The sequence below is a fragment of the Manis javanica genome, chromosome 7, assembly GCF_040802235.1.
Source record: "Manis javanica isolate MJ-LG chromosome 7, MJ_LKY, whole genome shotgun sequence".
Classification (NCBI taxonomy): Eukaryota; Metazoa; Chordata; class Mammalia; order Pholidota; family Manidae; genus Manis; species Manis javanica.
Genome location: NC_133162.1, coordinates 45,017,694 through 45,031,554, shown reverse-complemented (window position 1 = coordinate 45,031,554; position 13,861 = coordinate 45,017,694). Strand labels below are relative to the sequence as shown.

General features: G+C 54.2%; 1 protein-coding gene across 7 annotated transcripts in view; it reads left to right on the top strand.

Moving 5' to 3' along the window:
• ADAMTS14 (ADAM metallopeptidase with thrombospondin type 1 motif 14) overlaps positions 1-13,861 on the top strand; it is an 86,068-nt gene that overhangs the window by 48,223 nt on the left and 23,984 nt on the right. For 6 of the 7 annotated variants that reach the window (XR_012133189.1, XM_073240898.1, XM_073240899.1 and 3 more), the window contains 10 exons: positions 149-232; positions 925-1,072; positions 3,237-3,342; positions 5,091-5,234; positions 5,885-6,017; positions 7,449-7,562; positions 8,179-8,327; positions 10,313-10,488; positions 12,612-12,745; positions 13,096-13,219. Coding sequence is in view for 6 of the 7 variants with exons in the window: in XM_073240898.1 (XP_073096999.1) it covers positions 149-232; positions 925-1,072; positions 3,237-3,342; positions 5,091-5,234; positions 5,885-6,017; positions 7,449-7,562; positions 8,179-8,327; positions 10,313-10,488; positions 12,612-12,745; positions 13,096-13,219 (1,312 nt within the window). In the remaining variant the exon portion in view is untranslated. The remainder of the gene's footprint in view (positions 1-148; positions 233-924; positions 1,073-3,236; positions 3,343-5,090; positions 5,235-5,884; positions 6,018-7,448; positions 7,563-8,178; positions 8,328-10,312; positions 10,489-12,611; positions 12,746-13,095; positions 13,220-13,861) is intronic. The other variant, XM_036998986.2, reaches the window with a different exon arrangement.

Below are 13,861 nucleotides of genomic sequence, written 5' to 3'. Positions count from 1 at the left end.
TAAAGTAGGGGTAAGAGGCCTGCCAATAAGGCCATGGTGAGGCTGAAATGGGATAGCACATCAGGTACCTGGCCCAGCGCCTGTTGGGTAGGAGGCCCTTCATGAACAAGTGCCTCCGCTAAAGCAGCCTGCCCGTCTGTCCTTACAGGTGGATGAGATTTACCATGATGAGTCCCTGGGGACCCACATTAACATTGCCCTGGTCCGCTTGATCATGGTCGGCTACCGGCAGGTAAACCCCCCCTTGTTGGCAGGCAGTTTGGAGGGAGAAGTGGGGGGCGGCATCTAGGAAACATTTTTGCTTCCAGAATCAGGACCCGGAGACCCTTAGAAATGGTAAGTGGAGACTTATGGGTTCTCTCCGACCTAATAAGCAGACAATCCTGTATTTTTACAGCTAGAGATCTCTCTCCTTGAGAAATTAATGATGAAACTGGGACTTAGAGAGGGGGAGCAACTGAGACAACCTGCCATGGTTGGGCCCTGGGGTCCTGGGCTCTGTAATCTTAGACCGGTTGCTTATTCTCCCCCAAATGGGGTAACAACAGAACTTTCGTCCAGGTCTGTTGTGAAGATTAAATAAGAAAATGAACATAAAGCATAGAGGAAATGCTCAGAACACCACCCTCCTTGCGGGTTAGTTGAGGGGTTAGAGATAATGTGTGTCAATTTCTCAGCAGACAGGTAGGTGTACCAGCATGGGTGTGGCGTATGAACGTTTTCTAAAGTGGGAGGGCTCTGTGCCAGCAGCAGCTGGAGTTGGGATGGCTGGCGACTTTGGGATGGCTGGTGGCTTTGGGACAGGTACTCAAGTCCTGTGGGCCACAGTGTTCTTCTAGGCGAGTGGAAAGGGAGCACCAGGTGTCAGCTGTGGTCTGGGCCTCCAACTGACCTTTATGCTGTTGACGCTTTCTGGCCCCACAGTCTTTGAGCCTGATTGAGCATGGGAACCCCTCTCGAAGCCTGGAGCAGGTGTGTCGCTGGGCATACTCACAGCAGCGCCAGGACCCTGGCCATGCAGAGCACCATGACCATGTCATCTTCCTTACCCGGCAGGACTTTGGGCCCTCAGGTATGCAAGGCACTGTATTTTCCATGGCCAGGTGTATGCAGCTGCAGAGCAGAGGCCCAGGCTCAGGGCATGGCTCTTTCTGGGGCCACCCTGGGGAGCCTCGAGGGGCCAGGTCCCCTGTCAGCAAAGAGATCCACAGAACTTTGGAGAAAGGACGTGGCTGGACAGGTAGGCAAGCTTTGAATGGTCTCTTGGGGACAGGAGAAGTGAATGAGTCCCTGCTCTGGTCCTTGCTGTCTTGGTTGAACCCAAAAGAGGTTGGGAGTGGTCAGGTCTTGGGCCCTGTGCCATGTGCTTACCATCCCAGAGCCAGGCTGCTTGAAGCCCCTCACTGATCTTCAAGATGCTTCTGCCCACACTGTATCTGTCCGACCTCACTGCAGGCCACTGGGAACCTAGCGGGGCTCATGTGGATGTCAGCAAGGAAGTCCATTTTCTACCCACACTCCACACCTCTCTAGCCAGTGCTCCACGCTCCCTTTGTCGCTCTGGGTTCTCTTAACTTTCAAGTAGGAAAAATGATAGTACATGCGTTCCTCTATTCCAGGGCTGCTAAGAGGGTGAGGGATGCATAAAATGTCTGAGAGAATGACTGTAAGTGCTCTGCAAATATAGGAAGCTTTGATCACCTCCAGTTTTCCATATGGGGAAACTGAGGCAGAGAGTGGCAAAGAGGCTTTCCCATGTCCACCACAGAGAGGAGACAGATCTGAAACTCAAACTGGATCTCCAGGCTCCAAGTTGAGGACTTTCTAGTTTTTTCTGGTTTGATGCTAGAAGTGAGTCAGGCAGCCATACCTCTACTCAAAGGGTAGAATCCCTAAAGCCCCAAATGTGGACTTGCATACACACAAGGGACACACACGTGTATGGGCACATATACACATATGAACAGTACAGATGTGCATGCATACACATGCACAGACACATGTATATACAGACACACTGACATGTGTGCATGCAGATGCACTATACATGTAGACACTGTACACATGAACAGACACATAGACACACATATGTGTGTGTTCTTTTACCCCATGGAGAGCAAATCTCAGTCCTTTAGGATAATTGAATCCCCAGAAATCTCCTTCATACCATAGCCTCTCATAATACCCCCTAAAACCATCTCAAATAAAAAAGCATTTTAGCAGTTCTGAAGAGGGGGCTTTTCAGCATTCTGAAGACAGCCTGGTCGGCTGCAGGCCTTGCAGGGAGCACTCCCTATCATCACCCTTCCTGGGAAGTCTTCCCCAGCCCCATCTGCCCTCCAGCCTGTAAATGAGCCCCAGGGGAGGCTGGAAAGAAGGCCCTTAGACAGAGGCCTTGCACATAGTACCTGCTAGGAAATGGCCTCCACTTTTGCACCTACATGCCAGCCCCTGCATGGCTGCCCTGAGGCCTGCACAGCAGCGTTTCTGCACCACCATGTGCCCTCCCCACCATAGGCCCTCTCCCCACCTTCGGGGAGTTGTCTCACCTGTCCTCCAGGCGCAGTTCTGTGCCCCCTCATAAGTCATTCCCTGATCCGCCTCAACCCCTTCATTGACTCCAAATCACCCAAGTATATCCCTCTGTGCCCCTTCAACTCTGGCCCTGTGGGCCCATACCTAAGCTGTCCTTCTAACCTCATGTTAGTGGCACACCCCAACCTCTTGGTGCCACTTACATGTGGCTGTCTCATGGGTGTGCTATCTGCTCTTTCAGTGTGGGGGGGGGGAGGGCAGGGGGCTTGGATTTGATTCCTGTTTTCCCCATAGCATCTAACACAGAACCACTCCCTACCCCCACATAAAAAATGTTTAGAACTTGTTTGTTGACTGACCAACTGACTGGCTGGCTGGAGAGACATGGTGTGCAAGTTGGGTGTGCGCAGGCTTGGGCAGGGCCCATTTTGAAATCCCACTGTGTTGCTTAGAGGAGGGGCTGACGAGTACAGGGAAGCTGCAGGCTGAGAGGGAAGCTGTAATGCCTTAGCAGGTGGCAGTGCTGGGCCCTGGGTGCTTTACTGTGGGTGGGCCTTTGCAGAGACCCTCCTTCCTGCAAGGACCCTCTGGCAATGACCAGGTCAGGGTGCTCCTGTGGTAGGTGGCTGGGCATAGACCTTGTCGAGTCCCACCTCCCCTCCCCTTGACTTCTCTCTGCCTTCTCTCCTTCTTCCTGGCAGGGTATGCACCTGTCACTGGCATGTGCCACCCCCTGAGAAGCTGTGCCCTCAACCATGAGGATGGCTTCTCCTCGGCCTTCGTGGTGGCCCACGAGACTGGCCACGTGTAAGTGGCATAAAGAGGGTGGGGTGTGCCCTGAGCTCCATGGAGTTCTGTGTGTGGGAGGCTTTGCCCCAGATTGGGCTCCCACCCCAGTGTCCCAGGAGGTCCAGAGGAGCTGTCTACACAGCAAGGCCCTGCCCTGACGAGGAGAGCCCAGGGCCTGGGCAGCAATTCTGGGCCTGTCTAGGGCCCAGTCCCCAAATCCCAGGGCCATGGAGAGCCAGCTATGGCCCTGCGTTCCAGCAGGTCAGCAGCAGTGTCCCATCACAAGCAGTGGTCTGCTGTCTGGGTGGTCTCTACCCCTCCCTCCCATCCACACCTGCAGGCCCTTCTCAGAGGCACTCCAGCCCACAGTGGTGCTCAGGGTGCACTGGAACGCTGGCCTGATGCCATCATAACCAGGTGCACTTCGACTCCGGCCTCAGGCTGGTGGCTGGCTTGCTTATCCTCAGACCTGGATTTTGTTTAGGACATATTCATTCAACCAGTGTTTCTTGAGCACCTTCTGTGGGCCAGGCCATGTTCTGGGCATGGGGTTACATTTGTGAAAGTTGTGTCAGAAGCTATAAGCTGGAAGAAAGCAAGTAAGCTTATTAGCCAGTGTGTCAGATGGTAACGTGTACATGCCTCTGTCATGCCCCTTGGCCTTGTCTGTCCTCAGGGGCAGAGGTAAAGGACACACTGCCCAGCCGGCTCCCTCCTCAGCCACACACAGAGTGAGGACTTTTTACTACAGGAGGAAGGACACGGGAAGAGGAGTGGGCCCACCCCAGAGGGTGGGTCCACAGTCCTCTGTCCGCCCTGCCCCTCTCTGCATCTGCCCTGCAGCACAGGAGGCCAGTGCAGTCTCCATCCCAGCTCTGCCCCTCGCAGGGAAAGGAGGCACGTCCTCTTTGGGGCTGTGGTTTCCTCATCTGCACCATGAAAGCTGACACCATGGAAACCTCTGACATCCTTCCTGCCTCTGAAGCCAGTGGTTCCAAATATTTTGGGGCCAGGAGTTTGTCTTTCTGTGTGTGGGGAGATGGGGTATTACTGTTCACTGAGCAGAGGCCCCTCCCCGGGGAGGGACAAGGTCAAGCTTAGAAGCCCATGTGTCTGTCTAGTGGTCAAGGCCAGAGCCAGCTGCCTGGGAGTACTTAGGAATTTAGAACCTTTAAGCTTTGGCATTAACTACTAACTGTAAAGAGAAAACTTTTACATGTAAAACTATCATTATGGGAGGGGTATAAAGCTCTGTGTTAAGTACCACAGGGTCTTGGAGAAGCTTAAGAGGCTGGCCCACAGGGACTCAGTGAATGAGGTTGAAGTGAAATGAATGATCCCTGCTCTGTGCACTCAAAGGCCTTGAGTCTGTGGGGAAGACAGGGTATCATGTGCAAGTTGTTAAGGGTGGTACAGGTGGCCTCTGCTGTGGGAGGTCAGCCCCCAGGCAAGGTGGCCAGGGAGGGTGTCCTGGGGCAGGAGTGGTGCTTGAGCTTGGCTTGGAGGCTGTAAGGATGTGATTGGAGCTTGAGGAGGGGGCAGGATGGCAGAATGAGCCTAGGCCCACTGGGGGACAGGGTGGAGCCTCAGCTTCCATCCAGAGGAGTGGTCCTCCCTGCTGCATGGTGGGGAAAATGAGGCCAAAGGCACAGTCTACAGCCTGGTCAGGGCAGCGTCTCCCATTGCTAGCCTGCTTGTGTGTCTTCCTGGGGGTAGGCTCCCTGGGCATGACTCAGGGCTCTTCCGTGTCCTCCCTAACCCTTTAGGCTTGGCATGGAGCATGATGGTCAGGGGAATGACTGTGCAGACGAGACAAGCCTAGGCAGTGTCATGGCACCCCTGGTGCAGGCTGCCTTCCACCGCTTCCACTGGTCTCGCTGCAGCAAGCTGGAGCTCAGCCGCTACCTCCCGTAAGTCACCCCTGCCCTCCGGGCGGGGCCAGGGCAGCATGTGGCTTGCCACCCCATCTCCCTCAAGTCATCTCCCCTCCTAACACCATCTCCATTCCAAGTTTTTCTGCTCAGCTCTTGGGACACTAGGGCTGTTGAGGCCCAGAACAGGTGTTAGACTTGGGAGCGCAAGGTCAGGAATGGGCACAGAATGGATTTGGGTGGGGAGGGACAGGCAGAGATACCGTCACCAACCTCGTGCAGCAGCTGGCCAGAGCCCAATGTATGCTCTGGGTGGCCAGCTGACTTTTCATCTTCCCTTGGTTCAGGAAGCTCTCAAATTGTCCACAAACCAACCCTTAATCTTGGCCATGGCATGGGCCTTTAACATGGGCAGAAGTGCTATGGTATGAAAGCTACAAACTGAGTTCCTAGCCCCAGTCCTGAGTGCCCTTACCCAGAGATCCCAGGCACAGTCATTAGTGGAAATGAGGTTCTGCCCGACAAGGGCTCAGGGCACCCCGACCTCCCTGAAAGACACAGCGGCCAGCATAGGGCAGCAGGGGGCGGATTCCTACAGGCCTTCTTTGATTGTTGCACCCCCACCTCTGGGAAGAGAGAACTTGGGAATTCTGCCTCAGCCTGGCTCGCCTCCCTGTTTCCACTGGCAGCTCCTATGACTGCCTCCTTGATGACCCCTTTGCACCCGCCTGGCCTCAGCCCCCGGAGCTGCCCGGCATTGGCTACTCAATGGATGAGCAATGCCGCTTTGACTTCGGCTCTGGATACCACACCTGCTCAGCGGTGAGTTCCCACCGGCCTCTCCCAGCTGGGCACCTGGGCCGTGTCCTTCTGTGACCCAGACTGCTCATTCATAGAGCATCTTCCACACAGCCATCCAGGTAGCCTGGTGACAAGCCCACAGGCTTAATGCCAGCATTCGTGGGGAGATGCAGGGTAACCAGTGCACCTTCTGCTGCATACCTGTCCCACCCGTGTGCAGATGTGTGCTGTGGCTGGAAAATGCTTTAGCTCTGAAATGGGAAAGATGAGTAGCACAGAGAACAGAGAGGGCAGGTGGTCCCTGGGGTTCTGGCTGGGTTGGTCACCGGGGGAGCTTACCACTAGGCAGTCCACAAGTGAGATCAGGCACTGGGCTCTGGCCTGGAAGAAATAGTTGCCACCGTCTGCTCTTCAGGGGTTTGGAAGGCTGTTTGGACTGACTTCCCACCACAGTGGAATTCTCCTGTGCCTGCACATAAACCTCTCTCCTAAGGCTCAGCTGCTTGCTGCCCACCACCATGCATAAGGAGAGAGATACAGGAGAGCTTAACCCATCTCTGCCCTGCAGGACAGGGCAGGGCAAGGAAGACCTTGGGGCCTAGAAATCAGCTAGAGCCACCAAGGAAAGAACGGAACAGTTGCTCACCAGGGCCCAGGCAGAGGCTCTGAGAAGGGGACATGCCAGAACTCGGGGCTCTCTGTGCGGTCAGGCCTCAATGACTGCAGTGCCTTAAACCCTCCATCCAGAAATGCAGCTCCAGTTCTGTAGGCTCAGGAGGCCCTGAGTGTGGCCACCATCCCCGCTGCCCAGGCCACACTGGGACATGTGGTCTCTGCTTTGGGTACAGAAAGGAAGCCTGGGATATGGAATTTCAGTGCCCCAGTGCTGTATTTGTAGGACACTCGTCTGGCTGCAGGGGGTGATAGGAGAGGAAAGGAACTGGGGCTTTCCTGGACAATCTGAAACCTAAGGTGACCACCCTCTGGCATGGCTGGGTGAGGTTCGAGGGAGAGGGGAGCCCTGACCTTGTCTGAGTGCTGTGGGGTCTGGGCTGAACTGGTAGCCCCCATCATGCCCCCCATATGCACAGGGCTCAGGGGGTACCAGCAGGTCCAGGCTCCCCAGAACTTCAAACCCTAGTCCCTGCTCAGTGACAAAGTGGCTTCTGCAAAAGCAGGGAGGGACATAAGGAGGGAGACAAGGGGCTGTGGCTGGCTGCCCCACTGGAGAGAAGAGGGGTCACTGGAGGCCACTGGTACACGGGGCAGGGCCAGGCCTGAGGGTGTGTGGGGCTCTGGCTGGCCGGGCTCCTCCTGCCTCCCTTGCAGTATTCTGTCACCAGCATCCAGCACACCCTCCTCTCTCCATGTTATTTTCCTTTGCCCCCTGGAAAACTTGTCAGAGCTAGAGAGCCAGTCAAGTCCAGTGACCCCATTCCCTTCACCATGCAGTTCAGGACCTTTGAGCCCTGCAAGCAGCTGTGGTGCAGCCACCCTGACAACCCATACTTCTGCAAGACCAAGAAGGGGCCCCCACTGGACGGGACCGAGTGTGCGCCAGGCAAGGTACTCTGTGGCCAGGGCCTGCAGCCAGAGTGGCCCTCTTGGGGGCAGGTCCCAGGGGAACCCATGCCTCCTCACCGAGTGTGTGTAGGAGTGTGTTTGGGGTGGGTACTGAGGACAGGTGTGCGCTCCCTGTGCAGGCAGGCACGCGTGGAGTCCCCCCCATGAGCCCACACCCTTTCTTCTCTCCCACAACACAGTCCTTTGCTTCTGTAGCTTGCAGGGTTTGGCATTATCTCATAGCCCGTCCAGCCGGAGTGCTTACTCCACTTCACAGATGAGGAGAGTGAGGCCCAGGCAAGTTAAGGAACTTGTGGAGGTCAAACAGGGAGTGGCAGAGAGAATGAAGGGAAGACCCCAGCTGTCCTGCCTCCTCTCCCCTGCCCACCACGCTTTTTCTCCCACACACGTGTTCTCTCCCCTCCTTCCCAGACCTGTGCTTTCACGTATTTCCTGGTGTGTGTTTGCACCCTTGTGTGTGTGAGCACTAGGGCTTCATTTGTTAGGGGACCTTGTGGCTGGGTGTGAGAGCTCTGAGCTGGTGCTCGGTGGAGCACTCTCCATGGCAGGCTGGCAGAAATGCCTTGAAAGTAACCTCATGCCCTCTGCTCATTCCCAGTGGTGCTTCAAAGGCCACTGCATCTGGAAGTCACTGGAGCAGACTTATGGCCAGGATGGAGGTTGGAGTTCTTGGACCAAGTTCGGGTCATGTTCACGGTCATGCGGGGGTGGAGTTCGATCCCGCAGCCGGAGCTGTGACAATCCCCCGTGAGTACATTTGGCTGGGGTGGCAGGGCAGGGAACCCCCTTCCCTGGGCCTGAGGGGCTTGAAGGGGAAGGCATTTGGAGGGGGTGGGGGGTGCAGGGCACCAGGGGGAAGGACCCCGATGGGTGGCTGAGCATTCTAATGGATGAGGGCCCAGGACTGTTGGGTGGTGCCAGATCACTTCTGCCTGAGTCTGACATGGCCTATTGGGTCTGACAACTGAGAATGGGTCTAAACTGGTGATTTTCACGCTTCCGTGTGCAGAAGATACTCAGGAGGGCCTGGGTGGGCCTAGGACTCTGCCAGTTTAACACGCCCTCCCATGACCCTGATCCTCTGGCTTACCTTTGAGAGAACCCTGACTGAAATGCTCAGTAGCCACATCTTAGGAAAAGAAAATTCCCCAAGTTTGTTTTGTACCACATGAAGCAAAACTTCCCATTAATTTTTCTTAACTTACCTCTTTCTAATGCCAACTCTCCCTCACCCTACACCCCCAGTTTCAACATTCTGGGGGAGCAGTCTGTTTCTCCCTTTTAGTTCCCTCTATGGGGATCCCTTCCCGAGGATATGGACCTCCTGAGTGCCAGCTCTGTGGCCTTCATCTTCCAAGCTGAAGCAGCCCACTTAGAACAGCTTCGTGAGAGGCAGGGACTGGTGGGGGTGGCCGTGTGGGTCAGCTGGCTCCAGAAACCAGGGCCTCCAAACCTCTGCGGGCAGCGCCTGGCCCCAGCCCTCACTGAGTGACATGACGGGGTCTACAGAATGGCAGGGTGCAGGATGGCAGCGGCTCCAGAGTGGCCATCCTCTGTCTTGCACCCTCAGGACTGGGCCTTCAGGATGTGTTTACCTCCAGGGACGGGAAGTTCACTGCCCGCTGGAGCAGCCTGTTCCTGTGTCAGATGGCTGTACTGGCCTTTTACAAATACGAGCCCAAATGAACTGGCCTATAACTTCCACCCAATGTGGGTATGAAAGCCGGGGTAACAGAAAGGCCTCATGCTGCCCACTCTGAGTAAACCACCTTTCAGTCATGACGGATAGTTATCCCCTGGATGAAAGCTAAACTTATTGACTGCCTCTGTAATAATAACCATTTTTATGTTACGAGGCTTAAGTGAAATTAATATGTGTACCCTCAGTACCATGCCCAGCATAGATTAAGCTCTAATAAATGGCAGCTGCTGTTAAAATTACTGCAGTGTATTGAGTACATTGACCGAGCTAGGTGGATGCCAAGCCTTTTGTGCATAAATCCACGTAATTCTCTGATTACCAGTCACCCAGTACACATGGATACTTTGTATCATAAATCTTACCTAATCCTCTTTATTTAAGGGAGAAGAGAGTAGGGATTGCTTTAAAATATCTCTTCTTGTTTATTCTTCATTAGGTAGGTAACAGAAGAAGTACTATGTCCCTGCTTTAAAGGGGAAATTAAGGTACAGCAAGACTAAGGGGCTTACCCAGGACCCACGTCAGGGTGGGGGAGAGCTTTAGCCAGATCTTCTGATGCCTAATCCAAGTGTCTTTTACTACTCCTTAATTTATTATTTTAAGTGGGAGTGGATATAAATAGGAAGAGTTGAGTCATTTATTGAATGCTTAGTATGTCAGGCCCTGGGTAACAGTTGAAAGAATACACAAAGATGAATGAGACTGATTTCTCTTTCAGCCCAGCTGAGAGCGTTAGCCACTCCCATCTTCCCCCTCTCTTCCCCCTTCCTTCCTTTCCCCCACATCCGTACATGCACACGCACGCACACACACACACACAGTGCAATGTGCATGTGCCTGCACTGTGGAGCAAGAGGGATCTGGAAGGCTCTGAGCTCAGCAACCCCCACAATGGGGGTCCCTCTCCAGTTCATAAGTCAGTGCAAACACTTTTTATGCTGTGAGCTGCCCATGGGGCTGTGTTAGGAGACTGGTCCTCCCCAGCCTTCCCAGCCTCTAAGGTCACAGGGTCTCTCTGTGCCTGTCCCAGACCAGCCTATGGAGGCCGCCTGTGCTCAGGGCCCATGTTCCAGTACCAGGTCTGCAACAGCGAGGAGTGTCCAGGTCCCTACGAGGACTTTCGGGCCCAGCAGTGTGCAAAGCGCAACTCCTACTACACCCACCAGAACACCAAGCACAGCTGGATGCCCTACGAGCCTGAGGATGGTGAGCCGGCTCTGTCCCCTCTCCCACCCCTATATCCTTGCTCATCTGCTGGGCCGCTGCCTTCCCAGGCAGGATCTGCCATGCTGTCAGCAGGCTTGCCACATACCTGTGTGCAGGGCTGGCTATGAGTTCCTCTCAGTGGCAGGGGTGGAGGCACCATCCTCATCAAAGCCATCCCTGATTTGTATACTTACAATGACTGTTTTCTGCAGATGCAAGGAAAATGTCTTGAGCAAGGAACAGTTCACCCAGTGGAGCTGTGGATGCTGGCACAGTGCTGGCTGTTGGGGCTTGTGCCTGTCACACACGTCCTTATCTGTGCGGGAAGGCACTATGCAGGGGCAGGTGCCCCTTGCTCACTCATAATCAATGTGCTGAGGAGCTCTGTCCTATCACATGCCATGTTTTTCAGTTTTACTGATTGTGCTACCATTGCAGTTAATGAAAATGACTTGGCAGGCAGGGCGATGGGAGCCTGTGGGATCCTCACACTGACCCCCTCCAAGCTGCCCTGACATAGACATAGACATCGAAACTCATGCAGAGGGTCTGAATTTTGGGACCAAGCCCGTGCTAGTGCCTGTCTGTTTTGGGGCATCTCCAGTGAAGGCTCTCGTAGCAGTGGGGAGAAACCAATGACGGGCTAGGTTCGTGGCATCTTAGAGCCCTCAAGCTGGAAGGACCCTTAACAGTCCTCTGAGTCCATCTCCCCCTGCCAGCCACATTTCTGTGGTTCGTCCATGGACACATGCTCACCCCCTATCATATAGCTCTTAGCCAGTTAGAATGGCTGGGCCTCTCCTCAGCCCAGGGCCACCACTTTTTGCAGAACCCTCAGTCCTTGACCCAGACAGACAGATTGCTGTGCAGCCATGGAAGCCAGCCGTAGGGAGTGGCGGGTCCCCAGAATGGAAGAAATCCAAGCAGAGGGAAGACACTCCCTGCAGGCCTGTTCCAGAGGGGTCTGTGCGCCAGTGGGCCGGTGGGCTTCTGAGCTCCCTTCCCACTTGAAAAATGTCATTCCAAATGTGAGCCCAAGGACTGAGTGTTCTGCAAAAAGTGGAGCCCCCCACCCTTGGCCCTGGGTCCAGGTCCCATCAGGAGTCTGGTTCCTGTGTGTAAAATCCAAAATAGTGTCAGTGGCTGCAGACTTGAGTCCTGAGTGCTGGGGCAAGATGTCACCAGGTATCCTGGGAGCCCAGGAACCCGGAGTGGGGAGCCAGACAGTTCCTTAGAAATTTGGCTGAGGGAGCAGCTTGCTTTATATGCCTCACAGATTTATTCAGAGGCAAACCAGCCATCGCAGCTCAGGACAGGGAGAGGCTTTGAGGCCAATGGGGCAGCTGGATTCCCAGGACTTTTAGACAAATTCCAGGAAGTTAGCTAAGCCCCAACCTCCCTTTTTCTAAGAAACAGCAAATGTTTATATATTCTCCAGAACCTCCTTTTTAGGATGTCAATAGCCCTGATAGAGAAGAAAACATTTCATTGTTAGAACCAGACAGGACCTATTACCCTCCCTCACTGCTGCTCCATTCTGTAAACCCAAGCAGAGACCACTGTTCTGCCTTACGCCTTACGTTCACACAGCCTTCTATCTCGTTCACACCATCATACGAGCAACTGGTGGAAGGTATGCAGAGGTCAGAGCAGGACTCGAGCCAGACAGCTTATCTTCCTGGCCCTTCCTCTTACTAGAACCTACTCCTTTAGGCTAGTGAGAGGTTCACATGAGTTAACTCACAGAAACCATTTAAAATCGTACATCAGGAGTGTGTAAAGGCTTTGGAAGTATTGGTATATAATAAGTATTTACTAAACTTATTATTATTGTGATCATTATTATTTTAACACTTAATTTGTCTTAACCTGCTATGGTATTTTACTGGTCAGATATAATAAATAACAAACTGAGGCTCAGAAAGGTTAGATAATTTGCCCAAGGTCACATGGCTGATAAATGATATAGCAGGACTTTTAAGCCCCAGCTCCACACCCAGTGTTCCCCCAACTGCCCAGAGCTGCCCTGGAGCTTCTGGCCTGGCTATGTGCTGGTGTCATTCTGGGCCAGCCCACTTTCTCAGAGCCCAGCTGGGGGCTGAGCATGGTCTCTTTCCCCACAGATGCCCAGAAGTGTGAGCTGATCTGCCAGTCGGAGGAAACAGGAGACGTGGTCTTCATGAACCAGGTGGTCCATGACGGGACGCGCTGCAGCTACCGGGACATGTACAGCGTCTGTGCCCGTGGCGAGTGTGTGGTAGGCATGCCCCTCTGGGCTACCCAGCTGCCACCTGCCCTGGGAGTCTGGAGGGCTGCACTGCCTGCCTCCCCTGTTCCTTAGGAAGATAAGCATTGCTTTACCTTTCCACCCATGACACACCTCGGTCCTCAGTATAACCCTGGGAAGCTGGGAAGGGGCTCTTGCCCAGCCCCATTCCAGGGGAGAGGAGTGGCCAGGTTTAAGACCTTGCCCATGTCACATGGCAAGTTTGTGGCAGAGCCCCGTCCAGGAATGCCTCTCAGTCCAGGGCCCTCTCATGTCTTGGGCACAGGGGTGGTGATAGAGATGTGGGAGCCTCCTCCCACTGACCTCACCTCTGGTCTCAGCCCGTCGGCTGTGACAAGGAGGTGGGGTCCATGAAGACAGATGACAAGTGTGGAGTCTGTGGCGGTGACAACTCCCACTGCAGGACTGTGAAGGGGACGCTGGGCAAGGCCTCCAAGCAGGCAGGTGAGCAGGCTGGGCCTGGGGGGACAATCAGGAGTGGCTGGGTCCCAAGAGTCCCTAGAGTCCCTGATTCTGGCCCAGCAGGGTCCCTGGGGCCTCAGGTCAGGGACCTTAAGACCCTCCTTCCTTGAGCTGGTCTACCATTCAAGGCGAGGAGAAGGGGCCGTAGAACCTATCTCCAGACCTTCCGAGGCATCCCCAGGCTGGTGAGTCAGAAGCTGCAGCTGGTCATCTTGTCTTCCAGGCATGTTTCTGCCTAAATTTGGGCCAGGAGCTCAGAACATTTCCTGCTAGGCAATGTGTTGTGATAGTAGCTCAGCCATCTCTTTGGCCCTGAGGCCGTTAGTGGGAGCAGAGTCCGATAGGTCTGAAGATATGGCCCAGACTGGACTAGTAATTTTAATTTTCTCTTTCTTTTCTTTCTTTTTTTTTTTTTTTAAGCCTGGGGTGCCTCCTACTTTGAACTCCTGGTCACTTTGAATTCCTTGACTTCTTTCCCCACCTCCAATCTGGCCACATTTGCTGTTGCATAGGGCTGGATATTGGTCCTTTACACTTTAGTATGGACTAGATCCATTTCCCTTTTGGGAATGCCCCAGCTTTGCCTCACCTTTCCTTATAAGGGGGAAGTTGGTGGCTGTGTGA